Source organism: Clinocottus analis, unplaced genomic scaffold (assembly GCF_023055335.1).
Source record: "Clinocottus analis isolate CAN_PGR_092001 unplaced genomic scaffold, fCliAna1.0.p SCAF_14, whole genome shotgun sequence".
NCBI classification, from domain to species: domain Eukaryota; kingdom Metazoa; phylum Chordata; class Actinopteri; order Perciformes; family Cottidae; genus Clinocottus; species Clinocottus analis.
The window spans coordinates 12,711,663-12,729,019 of record NW_027175865.1 but is presented as its reverse complement, the minus strand read 5'-3'; the positions used below and the strand labels follow the sequence as shown (position 1 = coordinate 12,729,019).

Genomic DNA, 17,357 nt, shown 5'->3' with positions numbered 1-17,357 from the left:
GATACTTATGTAAGACTGTGTAATGCACCATACCCTTCAAATATACCCGTCAGTGTAAATTTGCGTGAATAGATACTGGTGCACCTGCCTGCATCTGTTTGTTTTATGTGCACTTTTTTTTCACAGGCATTACAACAGGACTTGTCAAGTGGGTTATGTACAGTATCCACACACACAGCACATTGTTGAGTAGCCTCTGGCTGCTGTTCGCACATCAGACAGTATGGAGATCGGAGTCTGACACCAATTATGCAGAAACGGTGGAAACTTGTTGCTGAACCTGACATATCAGTGGGTTGCTGTTTCTCCTCTGCATAATCTGTAGCTCAAGGCTCTGTGTATGTAAAGGGATGATGATACTAACAGCTCAAACAGCACCATGGTTTCCTGTTGCTTTACTGGGACAGAGGTGACCATTCAATATGTTAAACTTGAAATCATATTTTTGAGAAAATGACTACTGGAAAGGATATATTTATAATCAGATAAGATCAAGCGTGTGGACAAAGTAATAGAATAAACATAGCTCTGCAGACTGCTCTCTTTACGAAAAGAAAAACTTAAGTGCTGTGTAAGCATTTTGTTAAGTGTTTGCTTTATATTAAAACAGAAATTATTGGAACATAACGGAGAGTCATGATTTGCTTTTGGGCAACATGTTTTTCATTGAGTTTTCATAATGAAATCATTTTCATAATAGATTTCTTATGATACGTTGAATCGTTCAAATACATTTTGACGTCACAAATATCATACATTAAAACGTTTCAAGTACCAGGATGTTAGTTGGAGCTCATGTTCACCCAGCACATTGAAGTATCTCAGTAACATGCATACAGTGTGTCACACCTCGTCAAAGCAAAACATTTGAAGCAACATTAAGAGAAGATGTTTTCTTTTCCTGTCATGAATCTAGAAAAGAAAAGAAAAAACTGTGTTGTTTTGATAAACGCTTTGTGTGTAAATCAAGTGAGTCAAGTTCAGTTCAACGCATTGTTTTCCTTTATTTTGAGTACACCTTCATCTCAGGACATTACACTGTTTTCTCTCATTTTAAAGGTATGTAAGACAGCAATGTGTTTCACAGGCGAAAAAAAACAAAGTATGAATTGAATGAGCTGAGAAACATTTATAAGATTTCTTCCAAGCATTTGAGACTTATAATTTGCTGTTCAGAATACTGTTGGTCTTTTAAATAAGTTATTTATATTGAGTGGCCCATATCAACATTATTACCAATCTCTCGTTGGTTTCTAAAATATCATTTTCAACCTTTATAGTCTTGCTGAGCCTGTCCAAAACCCCTACACATGCAAGGCTCCAAGCAATATATCATTAAAAATCCACTGCATTGAGGCTGGTGCACACAAACACAAGTACACAACTACTGTGCATTTCACATCCCGTGGACCACCAGCTGGCTGACAGCTGTCTGTGCCTAAGTGAAGGGAAGATATTTTGACAGCATCATCTTTCTCATGTCTAGACTCAAACTATTAAATGCCGTGGCAGACGTTTCTGCTTGACTGACATTGAAGAACATCTATTGAATTCTCTGGATCTGACGTCTGTGATTCACTTTTAAATGCTATTTGTTTCCCTCCTTTATTCTTGACCTTTACCTGCCTGTTGCCTTTACATTATTAATATGTTTCTCCTTTAATGACATTAATACCATGTGTGCATTGGTTAAATACATTCTCAGTACCTAGATGAAATCCATGTATGTGCTCCTCCGTGGCTCTGATTCATCCTTGTTTACGTGAAATTACCTTTCTGCTTTTTTTTTATAATGACATGACTCTTTATAATACAAATAATAGACAGAATCTTGATTGTTGCCCAATGAATGGTGATTTTTCTCTTGAATAAAGCTGTTAATGGAAACTGCAAGAAATGGACTTCTGTTTCAATTACCGTCCATTAAAACGCTGCTAATTTGGGTCTGTTTAAACAAAAATAAAATATAAACATAAGCTGGCGATTGTCAAAGCGTACATACTTAAATATTTCTCTGGAAAAAAATAAACAGCTTTTGGTCTGGCTCTGAACTATAAAGGGATGTTTGGAGTTTAAAGCCTTAATACATCAGAGGGAGTTTCAAATATTAAATGGCACGGCCTCTAAAGTATCTTGTTTTTGTCTTTTACAGTCTGCATTTCCTTGTTTACCACACGGAGGAGGTCCACGATGTGCTTCGGATCTGGGATGGGCCCCAGGAAGGAGGGGTCCTGCTGAGGGAGCTCAGTGGCTCGATGGTGCCTCTCGACGCCCACAGCACCTTTAACACTGTCAGCCTGCAATTCACCACAGACTTCTTCACGAGCAAGCAGGGCTTTGCTCTGCAGTTCTCTAGTGAGTAGAAAAGAGGGAGGGTGGTACAATGAATGTGGGATGAACATTGGTTGAATGGCTGGGTTGTAAGAAAATAATTAGCTCCTTTTTTATCATGTGACTGAGGTTCATTTTCATGTTCGTGATTACATCTCCTCTTGCTCCTTCAGTCTCCACTGCAACCTCCTGCAATGACCCAGGCCTGCCTACTAATGGGACCCGCGGCGGCGACAGCAGGGAGCCCGGAGACCATGTGGTGTTCCAGTGTGATCCTGGCTACATTCTGCAGGGGGCCAACCGGATCACCTGCACGGAAATCAACGGTCGCTTCTTCTGGCAGCCAGACCCGCCTACGTGCACTGGTAAAGAAGCAGCGTCTGTTCATCCTGCTGCATGGACTACACCTTCAGAACTAGTAGATTGACTGCTGTAACTCCTTGCTCTCTGGCATCAGCAAAAATGTCTCATTCCTTGTTGAGTCTATCGCATCACCTCTCTTGCTGGTCTGAAACAGGTAGACAATACAGATTCCAAACATGATTACTTAACAGACTCCTAAAGTGAATCTTAAGTGGCAAACCCGATAGCTGTGTTCCCTCGCCGTTTCTAGAAGTCAATGTCACCGCAGCAGACAGAGAGATCTGATTATCCCGTCCCTCAATAGCAACACGGACCTCTCAGTCAGACCGCCACTCTTTATTTTTAATACATGATCACACTTGGTGCTCTACAAAACAATGTGAATGAACAATAGCGATTCAGACCTTGTAATTAGCTGCCATGTTTAACTAACACATAGCTTAATTAGTTTGATCATTTCATTGCTGAGGGGTCAGAGGTGAGATTATGGTAAACTGTGTCAATAGGCAATCGTTACGTCTCAATTAAGCCTTTGTGGCTACTACTTCTTACGGGGAAGCCGTCTGCCTCATGCAACAGGAAACCATGACGTTCACCAAAGTATTTGTTACTTTGAAAGTTGGTGTAAATTAAAACTGTTGGAAACTTTATGTCATCTTTTGTTTGTGTAGTTTTTTTTACCACTAATTCTTCTGTTTTTGATGCTGTTAAAGTTTTCTTTTTTTTAAAGTAGCAGTGCATTCAGTTGCCTGAACAATGAGCTTATTGCAAGAGTTGGTGCTACCTACGAGTTTGAACAAAATAACAATAACAAATTCCTAATATACCTTTTGATAATTTTACTGTGATGACAGACTGTGGATGAATATACACTCGCTGAAAGTTGGTGTTATATTTATTTTAGTTGGTGAGTTATATCTCGTGCTGCATTAACCTCTACATTTCTCTCATTGCGTAGCACCGTGTGGGGGGAACCTGACCGGTCCGAGTGGGCTGATTCTGTCTCCTGACTATCCTGAACCTTACCCGCATGGAAGGGAGTGTGACTGGACAGTTTCCGTGACATTGGACTACGTCATCGCTCTTAGCTTCAACCAGTAAGCTTCAGTAGCACTCTGATTACAGCATGTCTTCCATATTTTTCAGAACAATTCACAATACTAAACATGATGTGTGTGGATGTATGTTCAGTGGTATTCTATCCTATTACTTGAATTGACTTGAAATGTCTTATTTAAATTGATGCCAGTGCAGTGTATTTTTTTTTTTTACCTTACTAGCTCATGCAATGTATATTTATATAGGTTTTATTTACACTTCTTTAACCAGGTTCAGCTTGGAGCCCAGCTATGACTTCTTGCATATCTACGATGGACCGGACTCCCTCAGCCCCTTGCTGGGTAGTTTTTATGGCACAGATGTTCCAGATCGCATTGAGAGCAGCGCCAACACACTCTTCTTGGCTTTCCGCAGCGATGCTTCCCTCAGCAGCAATGGATTTGTTCTTCAATACACAGGTGGGCACCTTTTTGGTTAAAGGAGGTTGAAAGACTTAAGTATTAGGCTAATTGGACAAAACTATTAAACAAGTGTAAACTCACATTTTGTGTATCTTTGTTTTGGAGTTTTTTATCCTCAGTTTTTTATTTCCAGCGTCTTAAGATTCTGGACAAAACAGTGAATTTTTAAAGAGCATGTGAAGCTTTATCCCCAAACAATTCATGTTCGAAAATTCTCCCCTTGGCAGAGTGAAAATGGATTTACCCTCTGCTGCTTATCGACCTTGCATATTGTTCCTTTTTTTTTATACTTTCTCTTGTGTCTATTCCAAAGCAGGTGAGATTAGTGGTGTTAAAATTGCTTCAGCTAAAGAATGGGATATGCTGCAGCGTCCTGATCACCGCCCTCCCATTTGGGCTATAGTCTGCTTCTTATTGATCCGTACCTCCTCAAGTAGCTGAGTAACACATTATGAAAATGAAAAGCCAGCAGCATGTATGCTTTAAATTGTTCTAATTCTTTGTCTTACTCTGCACTTTTCGATCAGCCGCACAAAACACTCCTCATGCATTGAAGCAAGCAACATTTTGTTGTCTTGTGTCAATGCTTAGCATGTTGTTTGGCGGACCCAAATTCTTTGGCTTTACACAGGGTACTCTGTACTGTTTTATGTTGGAGAATGATTGCGTGCATACTTGACGGACTGCCAGTTGGTTTAAGGATAACTCAATACATCTGTGTTTTCTGCTCTCGCGTTTCAACCTCACAGGATATCGCTTCAGTGCCTTCATGTCAAAGCCTTTACAAATATACGGATGCTCAAGAAGATCTAAATTAGACTGGGCATCTTCGTTAAGGGTTTTGCTTGAGTGAACAGTGTTAAATCTCCCTAAATCTCCCAGCCTCAATTAGAGCTGTTTAGGGTATCAGGCGTTTAACCAATTCCAGATCGACCCTGAGCCCTTCGTCTCTTGGCTCGTGTTGTGGTGGGATTTGATCTATATAAGCAATTTGACTCATTTCGGACCGCTACCTGTTCATGCAGTGCCGTGATTCATTCGAGAAGTGCACATACATGGAGAGAAGCACAGTGTTTTGTTAAGACAGTGTTCCAGGGTCTACTCCTTAACTCACTCCCAGCAATATTTTCTGCAGTGTGTGATAGAGTGTGTGATATTGTACGGCCAATCTGTTGGGGCAGATGGACTCAGTGTGTGGCTCAGAAAAACTCCCTCTCCCCACTTCCAATTCTCCACACTAATGAACCATAACCAAATAATACATAAATTACCTCCTCAGTTTCAGACAAACAACATGGCACAGAGCATGTTTGGCTGTGGGTTTGGATCTGGTTGGTGAGGAAGCAAGCAGGTTGACGAGTTGGCCCAGCCAGTATTTAGTGAGGCCGCCACTGAAAATCACATTACAAAATCTGCCTGAGGTGCTGTCAGCCTCTTTACCAAGCAATCGTTATATCTTTCTGTTTCCGTGTTTCCGGCCATGTCCGATTAGGCTCTCTAGAGAAAGAAATCTGCCGTGCCTGAGCCACATTTGGGTATCACGCATAGACACGGACATGGAGAGATACACACATACAAGTACACTGACACTCGCATCTGTCTTATCCAATCTTTTCACAAACTCCTGGGCTCATTTTCACTTCACATCACATCACCGAAACCCCTTTGAGTATTTTCCAAAACAGATGATGCCACTTGCACATTTCCTCTCACACCTACAAATGTCTCGGGGTAAAGCTTGTTAAATCGGGCATTTTCATTGCGGTGACCGGCCTTCTCACCACACCTAACGCCTGCTACATCCATCACGCCTCCGCTGCCTCTTGCCAGGTGTGCTGGTTTAATGGAGTAAGCGGCAAGGGAAGCTTCAGGTCTACATCAGACTATGAAAGGGCTCAACCTTTCTCGAACAGGTGCCCTCGGAGACAGACCGCCGACAGACCACATGCCTGGCCCCAGCATCAGGTTCAGCCATGAAGGCCAGCCTCCTGTCTGGTCAGCAGGTCCCCAGCTTTCATCTTAGAAACTAGGCATTTAGCCAAGGTGCTATTTGTACATTTTATCATCAATAAATCATAGGAACTTTACTTCGTCAAAGACTTTGTTGTAATTACTGTACAGAGAAGATTGATTTTGCATGCAATATGCTTGTTTTATAGCACAAAGGAAATTAGTTTGATGGCTTACAACAGGAGGAGGTTGCAAATTAAACCCCACTATACTGGCAGATGGTGGAACAAGAAAAAAAAACAATATAAAAATCATCTACCACATGTTGGTCATCATCAGTAAAGATGGACAAAAAAGACAAATAGAAAATAAGTCGAAGGGAAGATACACATAACTAACACATCACTAGTTCTATCAGTGACCCCGAATAATAGCCCTCTCAATGATCTGATTTAAAGAGGCTGATATGAGTGGCAGGAAAATATGGTGATGAAACAAAGGATCATTCGTGCCATATGAGGTCCACATACATCTTACGTTGAAGTGTCTGGTGTCACCCAACAAATCATGATGTATCGCCTATCTTGGTATAACATGTAACTATTAGTACCACTGTCGTTAGGAATTTTAAGATGTGTAATTTTGCGTGAATAAACCTCCAAATTTGCTTTGACATAAGAGACCATCAGTTAAATATGCATGTAATAATCAGAGCTTTACATTACAACGTGAGCGCTCAATTGATTTGGAATTCCAGACGTATTCCCTGAAATCAGCGAAGGGAAGCACATAGAAACAGCATACGTCTCTCTCTCTCTCTCTCTCTCTCTCTCTCTCTCTCTCTCTCTCTCTCTCTCTCTCTCTCTCTCTCTTGACTCTCCCTTTGCTTCCCTGATGTTTCCCCTCTGACTGTGGATTGCTATAAAAGGTAAAAAATTAAATTAGGGCCAGAAGTTCTGTTCACAACCACGAAAAGCAATCAAGTTGAGACCGAATATGTCACTCTGTTTCAGTACTTTGGACAGCATTAGGCCTCTACTCACACAAACACACACACACACACACACACACACACACACAGAAACATAACAAACAGCACGGACCATTACTCTGAAAGAACAGCTTCAGAATAGTCATTGATATAGATGAATAAAGCTTAAACAGAGGGAGGTCAATGAGCAAACAAAATACAAAGCATTTGATGAGCTAGTTACTCAAGACTTGTCCAATCAGATTCAACTATTTAAATTAGTTGTCATTGACACATATAATTAATTCTGAGATAGATAATGAAATAACTTTTGTAAATACTATTGGCATAAGAAAGAAGAAAATAGCCTTCTCTGTTGGTGTCCCTTTTGGCCTTCACAAATACGAACAGTGTTTCCTACTTAAAGTTTTATTTCAGTTGGCAGATATTGAGGCACAGAATTGTAGCGTTGAAATTGTCCTGATAAAAGAAAACATTTGACTCCCCTTTCCTTTTGTATATGCGTGTTAAGTCATTAAATATTGAGGTTTGCTGTGAGACAAGAGTGAACTGTGTTTAAGATTGAACTGAATTGCTTTGGGCATTTTCTTCTACGTCTATTTTAGCTGTAAGGTTGTGATGTGTGGCAAATTGACAGGCCTCCTCTCACATGCACATTTTCAACCTAAGAACAATGTGATGGTAGATTGAGCGAGACATCTTTCTTACGACCTCAGGAGTGGTGATTGATATACGGTTAGATACAGTGTGTGAGTGTGTCGAGGCTGAGTGTGTGTGTGTGTGTGTGTGTTCGCAAGAGAAAGCTTGCGTATGTGCATTGTCTTCTCTAGTTGACTGCACAGCGAAGCGTTGTGTGAGAGGCGGTTGTGTGCAGTCAGCAGACCTTGGGCCAGAGCGTGCCACTCTCAATCAGCTGCCTGTCTGTCTCCCCAGCCATACATACCTCCAGCAGCCACAGATGAAAGGGCACCGTCAAGGGCTAGAGAGAAAAGTGGCAGTCAGTGAGATCTATTTACTGAAAGAGGAAAGCACAGGCTTGCAGGAAAATGGGAATGAGCACAGAAAGCGACAAAAGAAAGGAAGGAAGTGAGGAATGTGAAAATATCAGGAACCTTAGGCAGAAAACAATTTCTATTCTCGTATCACCGCTGCAGCTTGATGCAAAAAAAAAAAAATATTTTATCAAATACACTTTCCTTTCTGTCACTGATTTTCCACCGTGTTACCTCTCTCCACAGAGAACCCCAGGGAGTCTTGCTTTGAGCCGGGTCTGGTGCGCAATGGGACTCGCGTGGGCGCCGACCTCAAGCTGGGCTCTACTGTCACCTACCGCTGCGACAGCGGCTACACACTAGAGGGAGACCCAACCCTCACGTGCATCATGGGGGGAGATGGCAAGCCGAGCTGGAACAAACCCAAACCCATCTGCATTGGTAAACACCGACATCTGGAGACAGCTGTTAGGAACACAAGCCACTTATAGATTCATCACATGTAAACATGCGCGCATGATCATGTGGATTTTGCACAGAGCTATGTCCTACAGGTATATGTGTAGAGCTGTGTGGGTTTTGCTAACGTTAATAGATGTGAGGGTTTAGCTGTAATTTAATCGCCAGTTTGAAGAGAGCGCCGTATTTTGCATATCTGCCTCTCGCACACGCGGCAAAACCTGCGTCATCCTGGCTGTTCTCTGACATTGCCACGACGCGAGTGACAAATGCTGTGTGCATATCACCCCCCCCCCCCCCCACACCCTCCCACCCGGAAAGCTGGTAAAAGATCCCCGGCACCAGCGTATCTGGCTCTCGCAGTGTGACGCCTCGGTTGCATGTCAAGGTGGATACATGTACACACCACACGCTTATTTCCAGATAAAAAGCACAATGACACATGTGCAATGTGCACTCGCACAAAGATTAGCCCACACACAGAGCATTTTTAGGGGCTATGAGCAGGAGAGGAGATTCGGGCCTGATCTCACCTGGGCTAACCCAGAGGGACACTTGGAAAACATTGCAATTTCACTCTGGCAAACACCAGGGACATCTTCCACCCAAAACCCAATCAGACAAGAAAAGTAATTTAGGAGTAATAGAACAGAGGGGATGGGAGAGCAGGAGGTAGCGGAGGAATGGAATCTCGCACTATTGGCTTTAGACCGTCCTTCTCTGTCTGCCCTGTCTCTTTACGTCACATCTCTGTGTCTTCCTCCAGCTCCGTGCGGCGGACAGTACGCGGGCTCAGAAGGAGTGGTCTTGTCTCCTCGTTTCCCTGGCAACTACAGCAGTTCACGAAGCTGTATGTACACCGTGGTGGTGCCCAACGAGTACGGTAAGCCGAGAAGGAGCACTGCACGTCTGTATTTCAAAATACTGTCGTGCATTTTTGCGTGTGTCTATGAGTGTGTGCACGGGGGATAATTATGTGTGTTCATTTATGGTGCAGTTACACTGTAATGCACGAAATGTCCATATCAGACTCAAACTATGCTCAGGTGCCTGACTGACTTCCACTTTATTTCACTTTGCAAAGTTAAGGGGAAAACTTTTTGCTTTTTTTTTTGTCCTCATACCTAAATATTCTTAGTGGCAGAGGTGTGGGAGGCAGCACGTTTGTGAAGAACTTGTAAAAGCTCCCACACACATTGTCTTCTTATATTGCAATTAAAGTGCTTCAGTGTGAGGTTTCTACTGAATGCAATTTATTTTTTCCCCACATTTTCCTACACACAGTAGAATCACACAGTGATTGATAGTTCCAATATCAATTTTGTCTTATTTCCATACACATATTTTCACATTACTTTGGTAGAGCAATTTAATCACTATCTTACACACCAGGCATACAATATGTCTGTCTCACACATACACACACACACACACGCGCGCACACACACATACCCACACCAACAAATAATTGGTGTCTGGAAGATCCAGAGTTCCCGGAGTTTCACTACGTTTTGGCATTTCCATCTTAAAGGTCACAGCTTGCTTCCAATATGTAATCTGATACTGTGGGAGCAGCAAATTATTCCGAAAGCAAAACAATGCAGAAGTATGACACAGCTTAAACATGCAAATACAGAAGCAAACATGTTTCACTTAGTTGCCCACGAAGTCTCGCGGCTTTGACTTTCTGTCTGTCCTTCACTTTTTTTTTATCTCCTGCTTCCTTTTCTCTCTCCTGAAGTTATCAGCATTGTGTCCATCTCAAGGGAAGCTCAAGTCTTATCATTGTTAAATTGCACCAAACAGCAGAGGCCGGCATGTGGTTTGGGTACTTAACCCCGGTCTTTTCAATGTCGAGGTCATGACGCCCGCTCAGAGGTTTGGCACTGCTCCAAAATGGCTGGGCACCCGTTCTTCTTTGACCCTGTCGGCAACATATTTCACTCAATGGATTCAAAGCGTGCGAGGAAAGTTAAATTATGAGAGTCCACAATTGCATTTTCCTGGAAAATGACAGGGAGGCCCAAGGCAGCGTACTTTGTCGTGCAGAGCCACAATTATTCTCGCCTCCATTCTTGCCGCTTCTCATTAGGCTGATGCACCTGCCCTAATGATAGGCTATTTTCCCCAATGCAAAGGATAGGGTGGCTGTCACTGAAACCACTGCCATCTATTATCATTGGAGATAAAGAGGATGTACGGATAAAGGAAACCATTGAAGCCGAGTAGGAGGAAACAGACGCTGAGTCATGTTCAAGAGTAGCTGCTATCAAACCTAATAGAGAGCACAAGTACTCTGTCCCCTCTGCCCTCTTCCGCATCCTCTTTATCCTTCTCTTCAACGTGCTATATATAAGCAAACTAGACAAAGATTAGACGTGAACGTAATCGCGGTAGAAAGGATGAAAGCACCATCGTGGAGCTTTAGCCGCACATTGTACTGCAGTTTGGCTGTCATTGCCAAAGCCTTTCATCCACTGACAAGCAATCAAGCCCAGACACGACTGTTGATTGAGTCGTGTAATTTCATTTTTTGGCTGTGTTGTCATAACTGACAGCATTATCCATCTCGCGTTAAGGAAGACATTTGGTTTGAAATTGCTGTTGATAATATCCTTTTGAATGAGGATACGACAGAATACATGTTCCTGTTTTCTCTGTGTTATTTCAAATGGGTTTTAGAGTTTCTAGTGAGCTTGTGATGAAGAACACGTTTTAGCTCATTTCAATTTGCTCCGATGTCAATTTTCTGTCCCTATCTCTCTTTTCTAGTGGTCTTCAGTCAATTTGCCTTCTTCCAGACGGCACTGAATGACATCGTGGAGGTTTTTGATGGGCCGACGCAGCACTCCCGTGTGCTCAGCTCCCTTTCTGGAGCGCACACAGGTACTTCAACAAAAATACTCTGCGTAGCTACTTTGGGGGATATTCATCCGATATTAAACTTAAGGGGGGTGGTTAATAGAAGCTATTTACTTTCAAATGTTGGTTGGCCAGACATGAATCCCACACAATTGTTAAAGTTTTGTTTTATATTCAGCACCAGTATTTACCAAATCAGCAAATGAGATTGGACTGTTTGATCCCCTGGCCATTATTTTTTACATGACAGGGGACTAAATATAATATTGTCTAGGCCATATCCCTTTCATAAGGATCCAGTTAAACTCGGGGACAAATTGCTGACACAGGCAGAGCTGCCGTGGCTGCAGGTGGGCTCCAGTGAGCTGTAAAAAAAGATTTAACAGTAACAACAACAACTTCAGAGTCACAGGGATAACATAAACAAACACATGTTAACTCTCAGGATATGTGCGCAGGTAAGTGTGTGGCCAAACAAGAGCGGTCGCGCACACACACACACACACACACACGCACACACACAGGAACACCTGTGAACCGGTTTTAAGCAAGGGAAATGAGATAGGGGGAAATTAAATGTTTAGCGTTAAGACTTGAAACGAAGACTCCTTCTTAAAAATGCATTAGCATAACCGCGACTATCATACTTGAAATTACAACCATAAAGCATCGGTAATAAGTTCAAAATAGTGGCTTAACTTTTTAGCTTGCATGCAACAGATTTAGCTGTAACGTTACAAATCATAACTTCAATAATACCATCACCAAAATATTATTATTTTTTATTTAAAAAGCATACAATTTAATTTAACAAACATTTTTCATGATTAGTCACAGCTGAAACTTCACTTTTAATGAGCAAACTGTGTTTTCTATAAACAGCAATTATATAGAAACATCTGTTAACTTCTCTCCATTCAAAAACAATATTGTGACCTCAACACTGGCGATGGAATTTCAAACCTTAACAAAACTATGACCTAAATCAAAGTATTAAGGCAACCACGTCGTTTTCTTAAAACTACAATCTAGGTTTCAACAAGTGCCTGTATGACTATATATGGTAAGGATGCAACCCCTATTAACAATATTTAAATAAAGCAGTTAGCAAAAGGTATAACGGTGAGGTGAAGGAGAATGAAGGATTTCTGTTGTAGCAGTGTTATGAAATTGTGTAAAATAAATGCCACAACCATATTGGGCTCCAACAGGAACAGCTTGAATAGGGAAGCTTCAACCTTTCAAGAGGGGTGGAGTGTAAAAGTGCGTGAGTTTCGGGCAGCGCTCCATCTCTGCCTGCCCTAGCCCCGTGGCTTGACAAAAGCAACATGGTTACTTTGGTTTGTGTCCAGAGTACCCTCAGAAAATCCAGTTCACAGCTCAATAAACAGGTCGCTATATTAAATGAGGACTCCTGGCGGCAGGTTCACAGAGCTCTGTAACCAGGCGTGGCAGAGCAGGGCTGACACACTTTGGCAAGGGAAAAAGAGTTAAGCTCACACAGGCGGTGCAGCTGAAGAACTGCAGTGCATGCAGGCATAACTAGCACGAATTAGGCAGAAGTGTGTACCTGCATCCACCATACAGATGCATTGAAGCTCACAAATGGATTAACGTGCACATACGCAAGCTTATAAAGCAAGAAATTCACCCATACGGTTTAATATACAAGCTGTTGTTATGTGCAATAAGCAGACTGCCGGTAATGGTAATTTTAGTGCCTGACAGGATATTATTGTCACGCATTGTAAATCACAGTTGTCAAAACATAAAAGACATTTCCTGTGATTATCCTGACCCTGAATAGCATATTACATTATTTTAGTCTCAGTAGTCCAACAGTACAGTTTCATTACTAGCTCGCGTGGTGAGGCAAATCCCTGATTTTGAATCGTAAAGGCATTGATTATGAATTTTCGGAGGCAGTGGTGACAGACAGAGCACAATGAGGAAATGGTGAATTGAACAAGAAAATAAGAAAAGGTGGGAATGAGAAAAGAAAAGGAGACGGCGTGTCGGCAGAAATGACAAAAGGACTAAATCAATAAATCATTTTTATTTATCTAAATGCTAATTTTTGTATTTTTTTTTTTCAAAAGTACTTCTACTCTCTTGGCCATCATTTTAAGTGTGACTAGTGAGTTATATTACGACATTTAACTTTGACCACTTTTGCACTTTTGATGTTCTTATTCATAAAAGTGTCCTCCTGTAATCCACTTTAAACCTGTTTGAGTTGTGGGTTAGCAGCTGGAGCGTTAATCTGTGACATCTGTTTTCCATGACTGCTGCATCCCAACCAGTGCATCCCAACAACTGCTGCTGGATTTTGGCTACTGCCTTCCAGCCAAAGCCATGATTGACATTTCATAGGCATACATAATCTTTTTTAGGGCAGAGTGCTTTGGAGCTGAGAAGTGGGCCGAGCATTCACAAGTCATATGCTGACACATGTTTGACCGGTCTGGATGAATACCTGCCCAGCACATTATGAAACACTGTCACCATGAAAGCGCACAGCAAGGACTTCTAATAAACTACCCAGCATGCTTTGAGGATCCTACAGTGACACTTGAACAATCATGATGAAGAGCACGCTAAGAAAAACTGTGCCATTGGAGCACACGGCACTTAAAGGCACAAAAATATTCATGCACGCTAAAGCAGGAGCTAAACATGCATACACAGACTCACTGACACAGACACACAGATGTTGCCTCTGGGGTTAAGCGCGTCTGACTTCCACTACGGTGTGACAGCAAGCAGACACAGAGTAATGAGATCCACTGCAGAGAGCCAGTCAGCAGCACACTGAGAGAAAAAAGACGGAGGCAGTGACAGAGATGCTCACACTTTGTGTCATGTTTGACGTCAGTCAACAAACACTTTTCCACCACAGTAGAGACATCATGGGGGTGTTTAATTACACTATAGGGCTGATGAGTATAGCAGGTGGTCATAATATTGTAATTTGAGTGCCGACGTAGGAGGATCAGATTTATAGTCAGAGATTTGCCGTTTCTGGCACGTGTACAGGTTGAATGATTTATATGAATGTGGAAATATTCCATTGTAAACATATAAACAGCCACATGAAGTCTTGAACCCTGACATGTATCAGTAAATTGTCCACAATATTGTATCTGGTAGAGCAAACCGCGCAACACATTATATTTCAGTTAAAAAACTGATTTTAATCAGGAAAACAAATGAAAAAAGTCTGTCTCGTTCTGTTTTCATATGCCATTGAAAACAAAACCCAACTGACCAAATGTACTGTTACAAAACCTGCTACAACAACCAAAACCCTGACCTTGCTCTTGCATTTTGACGGATTGACAGCCACTGAGCCCTTGTCAGGTGACCTTGGAGTCCTCCTGTCTGCACAGTATGCTGTTAGACTTCCTGGATGTCAGCAGGCGCTTGATTGTGCAGGGCCATGCAGGTGATTCACCCAACCGAGAATTCGATCCCGTATTGATGTACAGCCAATGAAGTTACATCAAGGGAGGTGTGATCTCTGCAGCTGGTGCTTCTGCACAACCCTTGCTGCACCATTTTATACCAGCTGCACATTCTCCAGTAATGATTTGTTAATTGGATGTGTGAACAGTGAGTCACAATAGTCCAGCTGGGACAAGACAGAGAAATTAACCGTGAATTATATTTCTGAGCTGGGAAAAACAAGAAGACAACAGTGAGCTTACATACTCTTCAGGGCTCACATTTTGATGAAAACTACCTTCTAAACTCCCATAACTGCGGTCGGAGGCTCAGGCGTACATGTGATAAAATGCTACCAGTGCCAAGGACAAGGACTCCCATTCAGTCACATGAAGTCAGAGTGAAGTGGTTGCCACCCATTAGGCATAGAAGATGAGCATAATGTTTATAAAATATAAGGATGACCTTAATAATGACCGTGCATTTGCATACTCCTCATCATAGGCGAGTCGTTGCCATTAGCAACCTCCAACCAAATCCTGATCCGCTTCACCTCCAAAGGCCAATCCAGCTCTAAAGGATTCCACCTGGTCTACCAAGGTAAGTGTGTACACATGCGTGCACACACACACACACACACACACACACACACACACACACACACACACACACACACACACACACACACACACACATGAACTGTACTATCTTGCTTCTTTTGGATTCCATCTACTCTAACAGAGTCGAAAGGATTCCCCTCCATCCACCATTTCAACTGTGATATGTGTGTGTGCGTGTGTGTGTGTGTGCGTGTGTGTGTGTGTGCGTATGCGTGTGTGTGCATGTGTGTGTGTGTGCGTGTGTGTGTGTGCGCTCTGGCGCATAAACACAGTCAAATTGTATTGAATATCTGTTTAAACTCTCATGTTCCTCTCTTCCCCTAAGAGGGACATTTCTCTCTTGAACTGTTATTTTCCTTAAATAATACACTTTACCAGAAATTACATTTCCAAAGGCAATGGCAGCTCTCGAGAAAGTTTAATGAATATTTTTATTTTTTTTGTGGTATTTTATTCAAAGTAAGTAGATGCAACCACGATATTTCATATTATTTATTTGGGACACAGTCTGATCATTCAGCCAGTGACACCCATTGCACCTTTTAAAGTCATCCTTTTTAAATGAATTGCTCGATCAAGTGTTGGACTCTTAAAGTTGCATGCAGAAAAAAAAAGTCTTTGGAAAAACACATGGTTAAATCTATTGTGGACTGACTACAATCAGCAACACAGATGCTTATTTTATTTCTTGGATGTGTCACACCTAGCGACTTCACGACGCCTGTCATCAGCTGTGTTCTCACTCTGTTGCTCCATAGCCGTGCCGCGGACCAGTGCCACCCAGTGCAGCTCAGTCCCCGAGCCCCGGAATGGCCGCCGTATGGGTAACAACTTTGCCGTTGGTGCTGTAATCCGCTTTGAGTGCAGTCCAGGTTACATGCTGGAGGGGCCCAGTGCCATTGAATGTTTGACAGTTCCCAACGCCCTGGCACAATGGAACAGCTCCATACCCAGCTGTATAGGTAAGCATGCGTTCTCAAAGACACACACAAGCTCTCGCCTCTCAGTCTCTGTGTGTGTGTTGTTTGTCTTGCGTTCCTTCCCTCATTCATTTGTTTCTGTCTTTAATTATTGTAATAACTCTGTTCATTTCCATTCCTCCTACTGTGTCCCTCCCACTTGATGACTTGTCATTGAGCGTTAAACTCTTGTTACAGATGCAGGCTGCCAGCCATGGCCTGTAGCAATACACCAAGATTCAACCATGCAGTACACAGGTGGCAGCTGTGTGCTGTGGGTCACACATGCACACATTCACACACACACACACACACACACACACACACACACACACACACACACACACACGCACATATGGAGATATCCATATGTATGGTATATACAAAGAAAGACTCTCACTCACACACTACAGTGCATACAGCTGTAGCAGATGTTCCTATGCTGTGACCAGATGTGTAAATGTGCTGAACGAGTCGAGTATAATGCGTCAGTATGTCTGTGTGTGTGCTTGCATGTCCAGGTGGTTAAGTCTCCTCTCTAGTTGTGGTTAATGATTACATTTTAATGGGTCCTAGAATCCATTTTTTCCGTAAACTAGCTGAAAATGTGAGAACTGTGATGAACTATTTTGGCATTATTTTTGCTTATCGTTTGTCTGACTTGTTGTTTGATCGTCATCCTGTTTTCCATGATCGTCACATCAATGTTTGAGGAAAAGAGATGAGGAAGATTATGCGACATTAACATTTTATAACGCTTTGTGTGCAAATGTATGCTTCTGTGCATTAACCCTCGGGGGACTGATGTTCCTACTCTTGCTGCATCTTTTTACATCTAGTTTGCAACCATTTTTGGGACACTGGTA

General features: G+C 42.3%; 1 protein-coding gene across 1 annotated transcript in view; it reads left to right on the top strand.

The window, feature by feature from the left end:
• csmd2 (CUB and Sushi multiple domains 2) overlaps positions 1-17,357 on the top strand; it is a 209,189-nt gene that overhangs the window by 135,940 nt on the left and 55,892 nt on the right. Inside the window, exons 27-35 of the mRNA XM_068576332.1 lie at positions 2,153-2,355; positions 2,505-2,696; positions 3,653-3,791; positions 4,024-4,211; positions 8,394-8,588; positions 9,373-9,489; positions 11,379-11,492; positions 15,417-15,512; positions 16,291-16,494. Of these exons, the coding sequence (XP_068432433.1) occupies positions 2,153-2,355; positions 2,505-2,696; positions 3,653-3,791; positions 4,024-4,211; positions 8,394-8,588; positions 9,373-9,489; positions 11,379-11,492; positions 15,417-15,512; positions 16,291-16,494 (1,448 nt within the window). The remainder of the gene's footprint in view (positions 1-2,152; positions 2,356-2,504; positions 2,697-3,652; positions 3,792-4,023; positions 4,212-8,393; positions 8,589-9,372; positions 9,490-11,378; positions 11,493-15,416; positions 15,513-16,290; positions 16,495-17,357) is intronic.